Below are 15914 nucleotides of genomic sequence, written 5' to 3'. Positions count from 1 at the left end.
CCACGGCCCACCAGTAAGGTCACCTTGAGTAGTGGGACCCCACCTCAGGGAGCTTCAGTTCATGAGGTCAACACAGAAACCATCTCTGTCACGCACACCCCACAGAGGCTCTGAAGGAACCTGAAGGCATGGCTCCACTGACAACAGCCAAATCCAAAGCATGGAGCAAAGCGCAACATCAGGACTTCTCCCTGAAGTCAGCGGGTGAGGCCCCACCTAGAGCCAGGAAACTCCGCTCTGCCTTCGCACCCTCTAGGGAATCTTCTAGCAAATTCAAGACCATTGTTGTACTGGAAAAGTAAAGGGGCAAGCCCTTCAGGGTCCCAAGCCTGTATGGCCAGGGGCTGGTACCTGGACAGCCGCACAGGAGGGTGATAGCCAGGCCTGGAGGTCTCTCCAAGCCCACACAGCATGCTAGAGCAAGGAACTGACCTTTAGCAGGGGGTCTGCGTGCTCCAGAAACCAGCCCACCACGGCGTGCCCGGCCTCATGGTAGGCCACGGTTGCCTTTTCACTGGGCTGCAGGACCTGGGTCTTCTTCTCGAGGCCTATCAATGACATTCCCAGGCAAGTAAGAGAGAGGCAGGAGCAACAGTGGTGCCGCTCCCCAGACTCAAAGCCTGTGTCCGCTGCTGCATGGCGTCCCCAAGGTCCTCTCCACACCCGACGGCACTATGGCTGAAGCCCCAGCTCCATGCTGCTTTCTCTTCTGCAGTGAAACCCCCGTGCCAGCTCTGAAGAGGATGTTCCTGTCCACTGCTCTCTGCCCCAGGCTCCATCCCATGGCTGCCTCAGAGGGCCAGTTTACATCAGTGGGCTCTGGGAGCCACTTACTGTAGCATGACTGGGACATCTAAGCAAGGTGGGCAAGGAGTGATTCCTAGGCCCACCTTCAGCAGCTGCAGGAATAAGGAAAAGCACAGACAATGGGCATGTGCAGAGTAGACTTACGACTAGTTTGGCCTCTCCTGTGCGGTGGCTCTCTGATGACCAGCTGAGAGCCCCAGGGGCCTCCAGAGTATTCCAGCGAGCACATCTAGATTGGGCTATTCAGTATTGCATATTCTGCATATTTTATACTTCAATAAAAAGGCAACTAGTTGAGCAGCAAGGACAAGCTCTCACCGCCTCCCTCCTCCGGCACCCACGCCCCAGATGCAGCTCTGACGGTGTGGGGTTGCATCAAGAAGCACAGCTGCCGAGTGTCACCTCCCAGGAAACGGGAACAGCACCAAGGGCACCACAGCCAATGCGGCACCTGGCACCTGCAGCTAGGGCTGCCATAGAGACCCCCACCCACTGCTGACTGTACTTCCCTGCTGGCCCTGCTGGACCTCCCAGGCCACCCCAACCTGCTGGAGGCTATGCACAGTGGTCTCTGCCCAGTCTACTGAGTGGAAGATGGGACAGCAAGGGAGCTAAGTCCCTAGCTGAAGACAACCTACTAACATCCATTCCTTTATCATCAGCATGGTCGGGGCTGGTGCTGTGGCACAGCCAGCTAGGTTACCACCCACGATCCTGGCATCCCCCGTGGGTACCAGTTAGAGTGCCTGCTTCTCCACTTCTGGTCTAGCATCCCTGCTACTGTGCCCAGGGAAGCAGTCAAGGACGGCCCAAATACGTGCACTCTTGCATCCACATGGGAGACCCAGATGCAGCTCCTGGCTTTGGCCTGGCCCAGCCCCGGCTACTGCAGCCACCTGAGTGAACCAGCGGATGGAAGCTCTCTCCCTTCCTCCCTCCCTCCCTCTCTGTAACTATGCCTTTCAAATAAATAAATAGATCTTACACATATAAAAAAAAAATCCGTGTGGTGCCAAGAAAGCCCAGGCAGCAGGAGCCCTGGGATGACCCCTGCAAATGACACAAGGCTTCTCCCACTCCTGTCCTCTTCCTTGTAGCAAACATCTCTGCCTTCCACAGCCAGTATCCAAGATTTGGCCTGTCTTTATTCCTAAATGAAAGCTGCTGGGAGAGGCCCAGTCCAGAATTCTGGTTTAGAAACTGGTCGAGCATAGCGGATCAGAGCTGGAAAAGTGCGTCCTTCCCCAGGGCGACTGGGCTCACCTCCAATGATCCTCTCGATGGCCTGCTCAAAGTGCTTCCCCTGAACACAAGGACTTAGGTGGCGGGCGGCGATCAGAGCTGCTTCATTGCAAACGTTAGAAATATCAGCACCTGACCCAGGAAAGGAGAAACAGTCACAAGTCAGTGCTCCCTGCCACAAGATCTGCACACAGATCAGTTCTGTTGACGGGAACTCTCTTCAACAAAGAATGGCAACAGGACCTGCTTCATCAGTGACTGACTTTAAGCTTTTTTTTTTTTTTTTTTTTTTTTTGACAGGCAGAGTGGACAGAGAGAGAGAGAGACAGAGAGAAAGGTCTTCCTTTGCCGTTGGTTCACCCTCCAATGGCCACTGCGGCCGGCGCACCGCAGCTGATCCTATGGCAGGAGCCAGGTGCTTCTCCTGGTCTCCATGGGGTGCAGGGCCCAAGCACTTGGGCCATCCTCCACTGCACTCCCTGGCCACAGCAGAGAGCTGGCTGGAAGAGGAGCAATCGGGACAGAATCTGGCGCCCCGACCGGGACTAGAACCCAGTGTGCCGGCGCCGCAAGGCGGAGGATTAGCCTAGTGAGCTGCGGCGCCGGCCAAGCCAAATTTTTTTGCTTAACAATTTCATTGAGGTAGAATTCACACACCCTAACATCCATCCATTTTAAGTGTACACAACAAGGATTTTAGCAACTTCACAACTAATCCAACTGTTATAATAATCTAGTTCTAGGATACTTCCTTTCATCCTCATGCCCTATTTATATGTAATTCCTATTCCCACCCCAAAAAAGTCAGTAATCCACTGTCTTCTTGGATCTGAGTATTCTGAACATTTCATATAAATGGAATCAGAGGTGGGCGTTCTGTTCAGTGGTTAAGTTGCTGCCTGGGACACCTGTATCCTTATCAGAGTGCCTGGGTTCAAGTCCCAGCTCTGCTTCCAATCCCAGCTTCCTGCTAACACGTAACCGGGCAAGCAGCAGTCAACAGCTCAAGTACTTGAGTCCCTGCTACCCAAGAGGAAGACTCAGATTGAGTCCTGAGCTCCTACATGCTGGCTCCTGCCCAGGTCCACCTATTACAGGCACGTGGGGAGTGAACCAGCAAATGGAAGCTCTCTGCTCTCTCTGCCTTCCAAGTAAAAGGAAAGTAAATTAATAATACTTGTTGGGGAGGAGGAGGAAGCAGGTGTTATGGCGCAGCAGATTAAGCTATAGTTTGGGACACCTGTATCCCCTATTCAGAGTACTTAATTCAAGTCAGCTACTCCACACTTTGGATCCAGCTTCCTGCTCAGGCATCTGGGAGGTGGCAGATGATGGCCCAAGCACTAGAGTTCCTGCTACCATGTGGAAGACCCAGATGCGGCTCCTGGTTTCAGCCTGGCCTAAGCCCCAGTAGCTGCAGTCATATGGGAAATGAGCCAGGGGAAGATGTCCGTCTCTCCCTGTCACTTTTTCAAATAAATCTTTAAAAAATGTTTAATAGAATAATACACGTGACTTTCTGCATAATAAATTTATTTGACTATTTATCTGCTAGTAGATACTTGGGATTCTTCCACTTTACGGCCATTATAAATAAATCATGCTGTTACAAACATTCATATACAAGTCTATTTGAAAATATATTTTCAATTCTCTTGGGTATACACCTAGAAGTAGAATTGCTGGGTTGCAAAGAAGTACCAAACTGAGTTCAACAGCAGTTGTACCATTTTATATCCCACTGGCAATATGCAAGGTTCCCATTTCTCTACACCCTTGACAACTCAGTATTGCTGTCTTTTTTTTTTTAAAGATTTATTTATTTATTTGAAATTCAGAGTTACTCAGAGAGGAGAGGGAGAGAGAGAGAGAGAGAGAGAGAGTGATCCGAAGCCAGGAGCCAGCAGCTCCTTCCATGGTGCAGGGGTCCAAGGACTTGGGCCATTCTCCACTGCTTTCCCAGGTGCATTAGCAGAGAGATGGATCAGAACTGGAGCAGCTGGGACTTGAACTGGTGCCTATATGGGATGCCAGTGCTGTAGGCCAGCGCTTTAACCCACTGTGCCATAGTGCCGGCCTCAGTTCTTTTTGTTAAGTTAAAAATTCTCATTATATATTCTGGATACCAGATCCTTACCAGATTTCCACTCTGTAGATTTTTTTCCTCCACTTTGTTGGTGGCGTCCTTTGGTACAAAAGATTTTAACTGTGTTGACATCCAATTTATCTATTTTTTCATTCCTGCTTATGGTTTTTGTATATTTATTTACTTGACAGGCAGAGTAAGACAGTGAGAGAGAGAGGCAGAGAGAAAGGTCTTCCTTCCATTGGTTCATTCCCCAAATGGCTGCTACGGCCAGCGCGCTGCGCTGATCTGAAGCCAGGAGCCAGGTGCTTCCTCCTGGTCTCTCATGTGGGTGCAGGGCCCAAGCACTCGGGCCATCCTCCACTGCATTCCCGGGCCACAGCAGAGAGCTGGACTGGAAGAGGAGCAATCGGGACAGAATCCAGCACCCCAACCGGGACCAGAACCCGGGGTACTGGCGCTGCAGGCAGAGGATTAGCCAAGTTGAGCCGTGGTGCCAGCCTTTGTGTCATATTTAAGAAAATACCATCAAAGGCCTGTCCAGCCCCAGCTGTTGTGGCCATTTGGGGAGTGAACCAGTGGATGGAAGATCTCTTTCTCTCCCTCCCTCTCTCCAACTCTGCCTTTCAAATAAACACATAATTTTGTTCATTTTATAATAAGAAAACCATTGCCAAATCCAAGGTACAAGAATTTACCATATTTCCTTCTAAAAAGTTTAACAAAGTTTCGTTTCTCAAATTTAGTTCTTTTATTCATTTTGAGGTCACTTTTGGATATGGTGTAAGGTAAGGAACCAACTTCATTCTTTGGTATGTGGACATCCAGTTGTCGCAGCATTATTTGTTAAAGACCAACTCACTGGGGGCCGGTGCCATGGCTCACTTGGCTAATCCTCCGCCTGCGGCGCCGGCACACCAGGTTCTAGTCCCGGTTGGGGCGCTGGGTACTAGTCCCAGTTGCTCCTCTTCCAGTCCAGCTCTCTGCTGTGGCCTGGGAGGGCAGTGGAGGATGGCCCGAGTGCTTGGGCCCCTGCACCCGCATGGGAGACCAGGAGAAGCACCTGGCTCCTGGCTTCAGATCAGTGCAGCATGCTGGCCATAGTGGCCATTTGGGGAATGAACCAATGGAAGGAAGACCGGCCGTGGCAGCCATTAGGGGAGTGAACCAACAGAAGGAAGACCTTTCTCTCAGTCTCTGTCTATAACTCTCTCTCTCACTGTCTAACTCTGCCTGTCAAAAAATTAAAAAAAAAAAAAAAAAAGACCAACTGACTGGGACAGGCATTGTGGCACAGGAAGTTAAGCTACCGATTGGAATGCTAGTTTTGAGTACTGGCTACTCCACTTCCAATTCAGCAGGCATCCTGTATCAGAGTGGCAGTTCAAGACCTGGCTGCTCTGCCTCCAATCCAGCTTCTTGCTGACGCATCTGCTAACCACAGGGGAGACAAGGATGGAGTTCTTGGCTCCTGGCTGCAGCACGGCCAAGCCCTGGCTGTTTCAGGCATTTGGGGAATGAACCAATGGATGAGCACTTACTTTTACTTTCTCACAAATAAGTAAAATATTTTCTTAAGAAAAGATGTTAAATTTCCACAATCAACTAAACAGAAAACACAAGTCACATACAAAGTAACTTGGTGAGCCTGTACAACTGCCACCTTGTAACTATATATAACCCTTCCCAGAACGTCACAAAAACTCAGTGAATGAGTCTCAAATCAAATTCTATAAACAGCGAGACAGAGCTCTTCCATCTGCTGGCTCACTCCTTAAATGCTGACAACAGCCAGGGCTGGCCCAGGACAGCGCCAAGGGCCCAGAACCCAACCCAGGTCTCCCATGTTGGTGCGGGAGACCAAAGTATTGAGCCATCATTGCTGCTTTCTAGGGTGGGAAGGGCAGGAGGCTGAATCAGGAGTGGAGCCAGAATACAAACCCAGGCACTCTGACATGGGCTGCAAGGACCCCAAGCGGCATCTTAACCATTGCACCAAATACCCTCTCTTCATTCCTTTTTTTTTTTTTTAAAGATTCATTTATTTATTGAAAAGGCTGAGCAAGATAGAGACAGAGACAGACAGACAGAGAGGAATCTTTCACCCACTGATTTTACTCCCCAAATGACAACAGCCAGGTTAGTAGGTCAGGCCAAAGCCAGAAGCCAGGAACTCTATTCTGGTCTCCCACTTGGGTGGCAGGGGCTGAATTACTTGGGTAATCTTTTGTTGTGTTCCTAGGCACATCAGCTGGATCACAGGCAGAGCAGCTGGGACTCAAACTGGCAGTCCAACAGGAGATTCTAGTGTCATAGGGGGTGGTAGAACCTACTCCGCCACAATGCAGGGCCACTTATTTATTTAAGGATTTACTTATTTATATGAAAGGCAGAGTAACAGAGAGCAAGAATTACAGAGAGAGACAGAGAGATCTTTGATTTCCTGGTTTATTCCCTCAGAGGATCGCAACAGCCAGGTCTGGGCAGGGCCAAAGCCAAGGGTGAGGAACTCCATCCTGGTCTCCAATATGGGTGGCAGGGGCCCAAGTACATAGGCCATCTTCCAGTGTCTTCCCCAGCTCACTGGCAGGAGCCAGATTCTAAGTGGAACAGGCAGGACTCAAGCCGACACTGCAATATGGGATGCAGGCAGATCCAGCTTAAGCCGCTGTACCGCAGTGCTGGCCCTCCTGCTTCTTTCTTGATGGACAAATCTGGCAGAGAATTCTAAGTTAATATCTTTTCCTCTCAGCATTTTCAATGTGTTAGCTGTAGATTGCAGTCTGCAGCTTCTGGTGGAAAGCAGTCGTCAATACTGCTGAGGCTCCCTTATTACACATGAAGCATCTCTTCTCCTCACTGCTTCAAGATTCTATCTTCATGGCTGGCGCCGCAGCTCACTAGGCTAATCCTCCACCTTGCGGTGCCAGCACACCGGGTTCTAGTCCCGGTTGGGGCACCGGATTCTGTCCCAGTAGATCCTCTTCCTGTCCAGCTCTCTGCTGTGGCCAGGGAGTGCAGTGGAGGATGGCCCAAGTGCTTGGGTCCTGCACCCCATGGAGACCAGGAGAAGCACCTGGCTCCTGCCTTCGGATCAGCGCGGCACGCCAGCCGCAGCAGCCATTGTGGGAATGAACCAACAGAAGAGGAAGACCTTTCTCTCTGTCTCTCTCTCTCACTGTCCACTCTGCCTGTCAAAAACAAAACAAACAAACAAAAACCAAAAAGATTCTATCTTCAGCTTCTGACAGTTTGCCCATGTGTCTCAATGAGGATTTCTCAGAGTTTGTCACTGAGCTTCTCAGGTAAGCAGATTTCATGTCTGCTATCCAATTTAGAATGGTATGACCCAAAGTGTCTTGAAATACTTTCTGTCCCTATTCCCTGTCTTCTGGAACGCCCACAATGCTGGGTGGCATACGACTGCGGATCCCTGAGGCCCTGTTCATTCTTCACCCTTTTTCCTTTCTGCGGCTCAGACTGAACAAGCCATCAAGCTACTTTCAGGTTTGCGGTCAGCGTCTCCTGTCTGATCAAACCTGTGAAGTCGTCCAGCGAGCTTCTGTTTTCATTACAGCACTTTTCAGCTCCAGATGTTCTATCTGGTTCCCCCTTACTTCCATGTCTTTCCTCCGCCTCCACACTCGTTGAGACAAACACTTCTGGTTTCCTCTGGTTTTGCCCAAGGTCTCCTCTGGCTCTCTGAGCATCTCTAAGACAGCTGACTTTATCCCTCTGCTCAGTCTGCCCAAAGTCTCTGCTCCCCAGGGACAGTAGCTTCCTTTCTCTTTCCTGTGAACATCCCATGCTTAGCTGCTTCTTTGCATAATCTGCAATTTTCTCCATAATCGTTAGCTGAGGGTTTTTTTTGTTTTGTTTTGTTCTTAAGATATATTTATTTACTTGAAAGAGTTACAGAGAGGAGAGAGAGAGAGGTCTTCCATCTGCTGGTTCATTCCCCAAAGGGCCACAACAGACGGAGCTGGGTCAGTCCGAAGCCAGGAACCAGTAGCTTCTTCTGGGTCTCCCATGCGGGTGCAGGGGCCCAAGGATTTGGGCCATCTTCTACTGGTTTCCCAGGCCACAGCAGAGAGCTGGATTGGAAGTGGAGCAGCTAGGACTCGAACCGGAGCCCGTATGGGATGCTGGCAGTGCAGGCGGTGGCTTTACCCACTACACCACAGTGCCAGCCCCAGCCGTTTTGTTTGTTCTTTCATTTTTATTGAAACTTTATAGTTAAAACAAAAAGTGAACAGAGACCATAAAAGGGAATTTTAAGTTGCCATGTTTCCAAGGGAACAACTAAGTTTAAAATGGCTGGGTCTCTTTCATAGAGGCCTGTAGCACATAGGGAGAGAGGGTGGTCTCAACAGAACTACTGGAGCTCTACAACTGGTCATTATTTTTGTGTCTTTTGAGAATGTGTCAACAGTGCTGAGCACAGTTCTCTGTGTTTAGCACCTCCATATCCACAGAGGGTTTGTCTGCCTCTCCTCTCTGGCACAGCAAAACCCACAGTGAGTTCTGGGGCTAAGTCATCTCTGCAGTCAACCTGCTAAGGGGGTACTTAATCATCCTTGCTCAGTCATCCCTACCAAGGAGCAGTGCTGAGTCATCCCCGCAAGGGAGCAGTGCTCAGCCATCCTTGCTGGGGAGCAGTGCTGAGTCATCCCTGCTGAGGGGCAACGCTGGGCTATCCTGCTGAGTCATCCCTGCAGCGGAACAGTCCTCAGCCATCCCTACTGAGGAGCAGTGCTGAGTCATCCCTGCAGGGGAGCAGTGCTCAGTCATCCCTGCTGCAGGGAGCAGGGGCAGTGCTGAGTCATCCCTGTGGGGGAGCAGGTGCAGTGCTGAGTCATCCCTGCTGAGGGGCAATGCTGGGCTATCCTGCTGAGTCATCTCTGCGGGGGAGCAGGGGCAGTGCTGAGTCATCCCTGCTGAGGGTCAATGCTGAGCTACCCTGCTGAGTCATCCCTGCAGGGGAACAGTGCTCAGTCATCCCTGCTGCAGGGAGCAGGGGCAGTGCTGAGTCATCCCGGTGGGGGAGCAGGGGCAGTGCTGAGTAGTCCCTGCTGAGGGGCAACGCTGGGCTATTCTGCTGAGTCATCCCTGTGGGGGAGCAGTGCTCAGTCATCCCGGTGGGGAAGCAGGGGCAGTGCTGAGTCATCCCTGCTGAGGGGCAATGCTGGGCTATCCTGCTGAGTCATCCCTGCGGGGAAGCAGTGCTTAGTCATCCCTGCTGCAGAGAGCAGGGGCAGTGCTGAGTTATCCCTGTGGGGGAGCAGGGGCAGTGCTGAGTCATCCCTGCTGAGGGGCAATGCTGGGCTATCCTGCTGAGTCATCCCTGCGGGGGAGCAGTGCTCAGTCATCCCGGTGGGGGAGCAGGGGCAGTGCTGAGCTATCTCTGAGGAGCAGCAGTGCTAAGCCATCCTGTACTGAACTCCCCTATGAAGGGCAGAAAAAACCTAAAGTCTGGTAATTTATTCTGGTTTCACTTCAGTACCTAAGTAGACACCTGCAGTCTGCAAGGGGAGAGAACTAAAGCTAAGAAGCATACTCCCAGCATGAGGACCGATACGGCCCTTCACCTGTCAGCCTGGCAAGAACCCCTCATCACCCTACAGCGGACAAGTGTGCACTCTGAATGCAGCACTGAGCAGGACACTGTGGGGCAATGGGAGACGAGGCAGCTAGAGGGGACGAGGCTTCATAATCCACTGTCCCAGCGGTGGCAGAGGCAGATGGCTGTGGGTCAGTGGCTTACCACAGTAACCACAAGGCACTGAGGCTTGCAATGGCTGCACTGTAGGGAACGAGCATGGCAGGAGACCCCTTGGACATCTCCACTGGTCCTGGGATTTCTATCACCCAGGGAGGGAAAAAAAATTTCCAAGCACAGGAGATTGGTTTTTAATTAAGAAGACAGGAAAGCAAAGAACCACCCAGCAGGGAGCTCAAGGTCAAGAATAAAAAGTAGGGGCTGGAGCTGTGGCATAGAGGATAAAGTGGCTGCCTGCATTGCCGTCATCCAAAATGGACACCGGTTCAAGTCCTGGATGCTCCACTTCCAATCTGGCTCTCTGCTATGTCCTGGGAAAGCAGAAGATGGCCCAAGTCCTTGGGCCCCTGCACCCACGTGGGAGACCTGGAAGAAGCTCCTGGCTCCTGGTTTTGGATCAGCGCAGCTCTGGCCATTGCAGCCATATGGGGAGTGAAACAGTGGATGGAAGATACCTCTTTCTATCTCTGCCTCTGCCTCTCTGTAACTCTGCTGTTCAAATAAATAAATAAACTAAAAACCAAAAAGAATAAAAGGTACCGTGAGTGATCATGTCAGTGGATCTTTCCTCAGACATTATTTTGGTGTCTGCAGTAAAGACTGAACAGAATTAAAGCAGAAATTCAAATGAGGACAAATTAGCCTTGATTTCAAATGAGGCCTTTGAAATGAATCAACCTGCTTCAAAGTTTCACAGACAAAAGCGAGCACGTGCCAGGCCTGAAAGGGCAGGACCACTAACCTCCCCAAAACAGCAAGCATGCACGGTTCCTGCCCCAGGCCAGAGGCACCCGGCAGACAGCACTCACCAGTGAAGCCCGGAGTGAGCGCTGCCAGCTTCCTTGCCAGGGTGTCCTTCCTGAGGCTCTCTTCCAACTTCAGTGGACACAAGTGGACCTTGAAGATGGAGGACCTGCCTTTGATGTCAGGGGGTCCTAACAGAGAGAGGCACATGGGTTCTGTGCTTTCTGGGATTTCCCAACCTGCTCACACACAGCCACTTCACACACCTGCAAGAGCAGCAGGGGTCATCCAAAGGGAGCCCCAGAGCCAGTGAGCAATGGCAGAAACAGCCCAAAGCACCACACCTGCCTTTGGTGCTGCAGCATATTAACCCCTTCCTGAATGCCTCAGGCCAATGTTAAATCCATTCCCAGGGCCATGCAACCTGACAGCAAGCAAAACAAGGGCTGCCCTAAGCAACAGGGGGACGTCCACACATGATTAATATTTTCTAACTGGAAAATCAGAGAAGACGCAGATGGCTGACTGTCAGGGTGAAAGCCAAGGGGTAAAGTCTTATCTTCCAAATGATCAAGTGTTTATAACACTGCACAAATAAAACCTGAAGAACATAAATCTGCTACATCACTCTCACAGCTCCAAGCCCTAACAGCTTCAGGATCCCCAGTAAAACCACTCCCACACGCACAGCAAGTGATCTAATCAAACCTTTAGCCCCAGGAGACAAGGCCCAAAACTAAGCACCCAAGCAAGTGGCAGACTCACCAAGGTAAATCTGACGGTCAAACCGGCCTGGCCGCATCAATGCTGGGTCAAGGATGTCAGGGCGGTTGGTGCCGGCCAATACAACAACATTGGTGGTGGAGTTGAACCCTGGACACAAGAGAAGCAGGTGAGCATGGAAGGAGGACTAAGCACACGTACGACCTCAGGGAAGATTCAGGCCAGCCCTGGCATCTACCTGGTACTGGGAACACATCCCACTGCCCCTCGCGCATACCTGCCCTGTCTTTTCAGACACGGCCCATGCTTGGTTAACTCCCACCCTCACTCTGCTCGCTCCAGACTCCACTGCAAAGGGTCGTGAGGCAGGGATGAGTCCTCGCCCAGTGGTCTGCTGACTCTTCCCAGAAAGGACGTCTCATAAAGGCTTCACCTCTGGTTCTTGGTTCTCAACTGATGCACCTGCTTCTGCTGGTTAACCAAGTATTCTTCAGCACGGAGTATGGAGAACGTGGGCCAGGGTGTCATCAAGCTCCAGGGCATGGGTCCTGATTCATTCATTACCTACAAGATCTGCATACATCCAGGTCCTTGTGGGCTTGCAGACCCAGACAGACTACATGAGGGCAGGCAAGGGGCAGCATAGAGAACTGACTGCCCCATAGGCAGGAAGGGCAAGAGGAGGCCGGCGAGCCGCTGTCCCACCCAGCCTCCATTCCTCTCTCCAGTCGGCTCCTCCTGATACCGAATCTATTCGGAATTGCTATGGGATCCTTAAGACAAGAAATATCCTAGAAGTGTCTTCTGGCTTGTGCAGGAAGTTGTCAGCACAGCAGGCTTGTCTGCTGACTTCCTAAAGGCCTTCTACCAAAAGTCTCAGGCTCCTCAGAAAAATGGAATGGAAAACTCATCTGTCTCTTCCTCCAAATCCAAGAAAAAGGAAAAAAAAAAATCTTTTTCCAAGGAGGAGTTGGTCAGTGGTGACCCTGAGGGGCAGCTGGCAGCACATGTCTTCCCCAGAGGAAAAAAATCTTCACCCAAAGATAGAACAGTCAGTGATGCACAGGAAGACATTCCACTCTAAGGACTGCCCAGACAGCAGAGCACCTCAACTGGCTGCTGGTAGCAAGAGCAGTGCAAGGGAAAACCTCCACCATCCCGACGAGAATGGTTCCCTAGACCCAAACCACTTGAGCACACGGAGGTGGCCTGTGCAGAATACCTGCCACCCTCTTGTGTATCTGGAACTTTGGTCCATGCCAGGCAGAGGGTGTCTACATGACCAGCTCCCCACGGGAATCCTGGAAAACTGCGTCTCTCACAAGTCTTCCCTTGTTGACAATCTGCACTTGGGTTGTATCTGTACTCACTACTGGGAAAAACAAGCATATCCCACGGGATTCCACAGGAGGACGCGTGGGGATCGCTTGGGCTCCCCAGACTTCTCCTCACTGCTTCCTGTTTTCTTCTGGATATTTCTGCTACAATAAACCACAGCTGGGAAGACAGCTAGATGCTGAGCCCTGTGACTTCCCTAGTGCATCACGGAGCCACAGTGACGACAAATGGGCCAAAGGTCCGATGACAAATTTTACAAAGTCAAAAACTGGCACTGGGGCTGGTGTCATGGCACAGTAGGTTAAGGCACTGCCTGAGATGTCAGCATCCCATGTAAGTGATGTCCCGTATAAGCAGCATACAAGCAGCATATATAAGCATCCCATATAAGCAGCAGTCCCGGCTGCTCTACTTCAGATCCAGCTCCCTGTCAACATGCCTGGGAAAGCAGCAGAAAAGCCACAGTACTTGGGCTCCCACATGGGAGACCCAGATGGAGTTCCAGGCTCCTGGCTTTGGCCTGGCCCAGCCCCAGTGGGTGGAACATCTTTCTCTTTATCTCTCTCTCTCTCTCTCTCTCTCTCCTTCTCTCTCTGGCTTTCAAATAAAAAATTAAAAAAAAAAAAAAAAGTTGGCATTAAGGGGTGGTCACTGAAATACAGCACTTAGGATACCCTGTGGGACACTCAACCCTATACTGGAGTGTCTGGTTCAGGTCCTGACTCTGCTTCTTATCCAGCTTCCTACTCAGATGCACCTGTGATGGTTCAATGCTTGGGTCCCTACCACCTCCATGGGTAACCCAAGAGTTCCTGGCTCCTGGCTTCAGCCTAGCACAGCACAAATTATTACAGGCAACTGGGGAATGTACCAGCTGATGGAAGATCAATCTCTTTCACTCTCACTCTGCTTTTCAAATGAAAAAACATTTTTAAAAGATTTATTTATTGTTTTATTTGAAAGGCAGAGCTATAGAGAGAGGAGAGAGCAAGAGAGCTCATCCATCCACTGGTTCACTCCCCAAATGGCCTCAACGGCCAGGCTGAAGCCAGGAGCCTGGAGCGTCTTAGGATCTCCCATGTGGATGCAGGGACCCAAACACTTGGGTCATCTGCTACTGCTTTCCCAGGCACATTGGCAGAGAGCTGGATCGCAAGTAGAACAGCAGGGACTCAAACCAGCACCCGTATGGGATGGCAGCATTGCAGGCGGAGGCTTAACCTGCTACACCACAACGCCAGCCCCCAAAAATCTTTTAAATAGCATAAATGCCTAGCCACATTCTAGAAGCTTCAACAAGGCTGACAGGCTAGACTCACCCTGGAGGGAGCAGGCCTGGGTAGGGAGGGAAGCTGGAGTCAGGGTTAGAGAAGAAGCAGTGTGGTCTGCGTCCAGACCATCCTATCAGCACAAGGTTCATCTACCTGCTGCTGGAAGCAAGCGAGTGCATTTGCCCTCACACTGTTTTAGAGCACTGGGGAACACTGGGCAAATCTAATGCAGCTTTTTCCACCTTGTGTGCCTTAGAACAGTTGTCCTAAAAACTGAATGGGGGGCAAGCACTGTGGTACAGCAGGTTCAACTGCCTCTTGCAATTCCAGTATCCACGTCAAAGTGCTGGTTTGAGTCCCAGCTGCACTGTTCTGCAGCCAATCCAGCTCCCTGCTAACGCACCTGGGAAGCAGCAAAAGATGGCTCAAGTACTTGGGCCCTTGCCAACCAGTGGGACACCTGGACGAGGTTCTGCATTCCTGGGTTCAGCCTGGGCCAACCTCAGCTTTTATGACCACTTGGGGAGTGACCTAGCAGATAGAGATCTGTCTCAGACTCTCCCTTTTCCTGTCCCTCTTTCAAATAAGTAAATATTTTTTAAGAAGCTTAAATAAATCAAAAGCAAAACAAAACCTGAACAGTTAGGTATTCTCCTCCAGGGAGCAACTTTATAAAAACAAAATCTGGAGCCAGGTCAGTGACTTCCTGCCAAGATGGTTCCTGGGAACCTAGGCTCTGCAGGCAACGCCGACACCACAGGCCTGGAACAGGAGCACCTACTCACCATCCATTTCCACAAGCATCTGGTTCAAGGTGTTCTCTTGCTTGCTCTGGCCTCCCAAGTGCCCACGGCCCCGCTTCCTACCAATTGCATCAATCTCATCGATGAACAAGATACAAGGAGCATTTCTCCGGGCCATTGTGAACATGTCACGCACCTGAAACAGGAATGCAGGGTCTCACTTGTCACTGCTCTGGTGTATCGGCACTCACACCCAGTGGGTGCTGCATGAGTAGATCAGCCACACCAGGGAGAGGCATTCTGGTACCTTGTACAGCACCTACCCTCGCTGGCCCAACGCCGACAAACATTTCCAGGAACTCTGACCCGTTCACAGTGATGAAGGGCACGCTGGCTTCCCCTGCAGCCGCTTTGGCAAGAAGTGTTTTGCCAGTACCAGGAGGACCAGTAAGCATTGCTCCCTGGAACAGAAAATGACACTGGTTCTTAAAGGGGGACAGGGGGTATACAGAAGCGCGAGTCCTGTTTCTCTTTAGATTTGACTAGGAATTTCTTTTATTTATTTTTTTTTTTAAAGATTTATTTATTTATTTGAAAGTCAGAGTTAGAGAGAGGAGAGGCAGAGAGAGAGAGAGGTCTTCCATCCGATGGTTCACTCCCCATATGGCTGCAATGGCCAGAGCTGCGATGATCCAAAGCCAGGAGCCAGGAGCTTCTTCCAGGTCTCCCACGTGGGTGCAGGGGCCCAAGGACTTGTGCCATCTTCTACTGCTTTTCCAGGCCACAGCAGAGAGCCAGGACATTCGGAAGTGGAGCAGCCGAGTCTCGAACTGGTGCCCATATGGGATGCTGGCACTTCAGGCCAGGATGTTAACCCACTGCACCATAGTGCTAGCCCCTGACTAGGAATTTCTTTTATTAAATAGGAGATTCCTAAGGCTGATGCACCACTCGTATAGCCTGCGGCTACTTGTTTAAAATCTTTTCTGCTGGTAAGATTAAAGTTCAAGAGTTTCAGACACAGCGCAGCAAATGGGCGCTTTGTCTCCCCCCCACCCGCCCCTGCCGCTGTATCACAGGGCCTAACGTTCATCAGCATGGACAAGAGGCTCTCAGAAACCGTGGCACCAATTCCTGCTCCCACCAGGAATGAACTGCAGCCACCTCTCCAAATCTTTGGC

General features: G+C 50.9%; 1 protein-coding gene across 4 annotated transcripts in view; it reads right to left on the bottom strand.

The window, feature by feature from the left end:
- LOC100342095 (mitochondrial inner membrane m-AAA protease component AFG3L1) overlaps nucleotides 1-15914 on the bottom strand; it is a 44093-nt gene that overhangs the window by 1754 nt on the left and 26425 nt on the right. For all 4 annotated transcript variants that reach the window (XM_008251957.4, XM_008251956.4, XM_008251958.4 and 1 more), the window contains 6 exons: nucleotides 15057-15194; nucleotides 14776-14929; nucleotides 11424-11531; nucleotides 10724-10849; nucleotides 2071-2181; nucleotides 433-548 (listed from right to left, as the gene is read on the bottom strand). In XM_008251957.4, coding sequence (XP_008250179.2) covers nucleotides 433-548; nucleotides 2071-2181; nucleotides 10724-10849; nucleotides 11424-11531; nucleotides 14776-14929; nucleotides 15057-15194 — 753 coding nt within the window. The remainder of the gene's footprint in view (nucleotides 1-432; nucleotides 549-2070; nucleotides 2182-10723; nucleotides 10850-11423; nucleotides 11532-14775; nucleotides 14930-15056; nucleotides 15195-15914) is intronic.

This window comes from Oryctolagus cuniculus, chromosome 18 (genome assembly GCF_964237555.1).
Source record: "Oryctolagus cuniculus chromosome 18, mOryCun1.1, whole genome shotgun sequence".
Taxonomy (NCBI): Eukaryota; Metazoa; Chordata; class Mammalia; order Lagomorpha; family Leporidae; genus Oryctolagus; species Oryctolagus cuniculus.
This window is presented reverse-complemented; position numbering and strand designations above follow the sequence as displayed.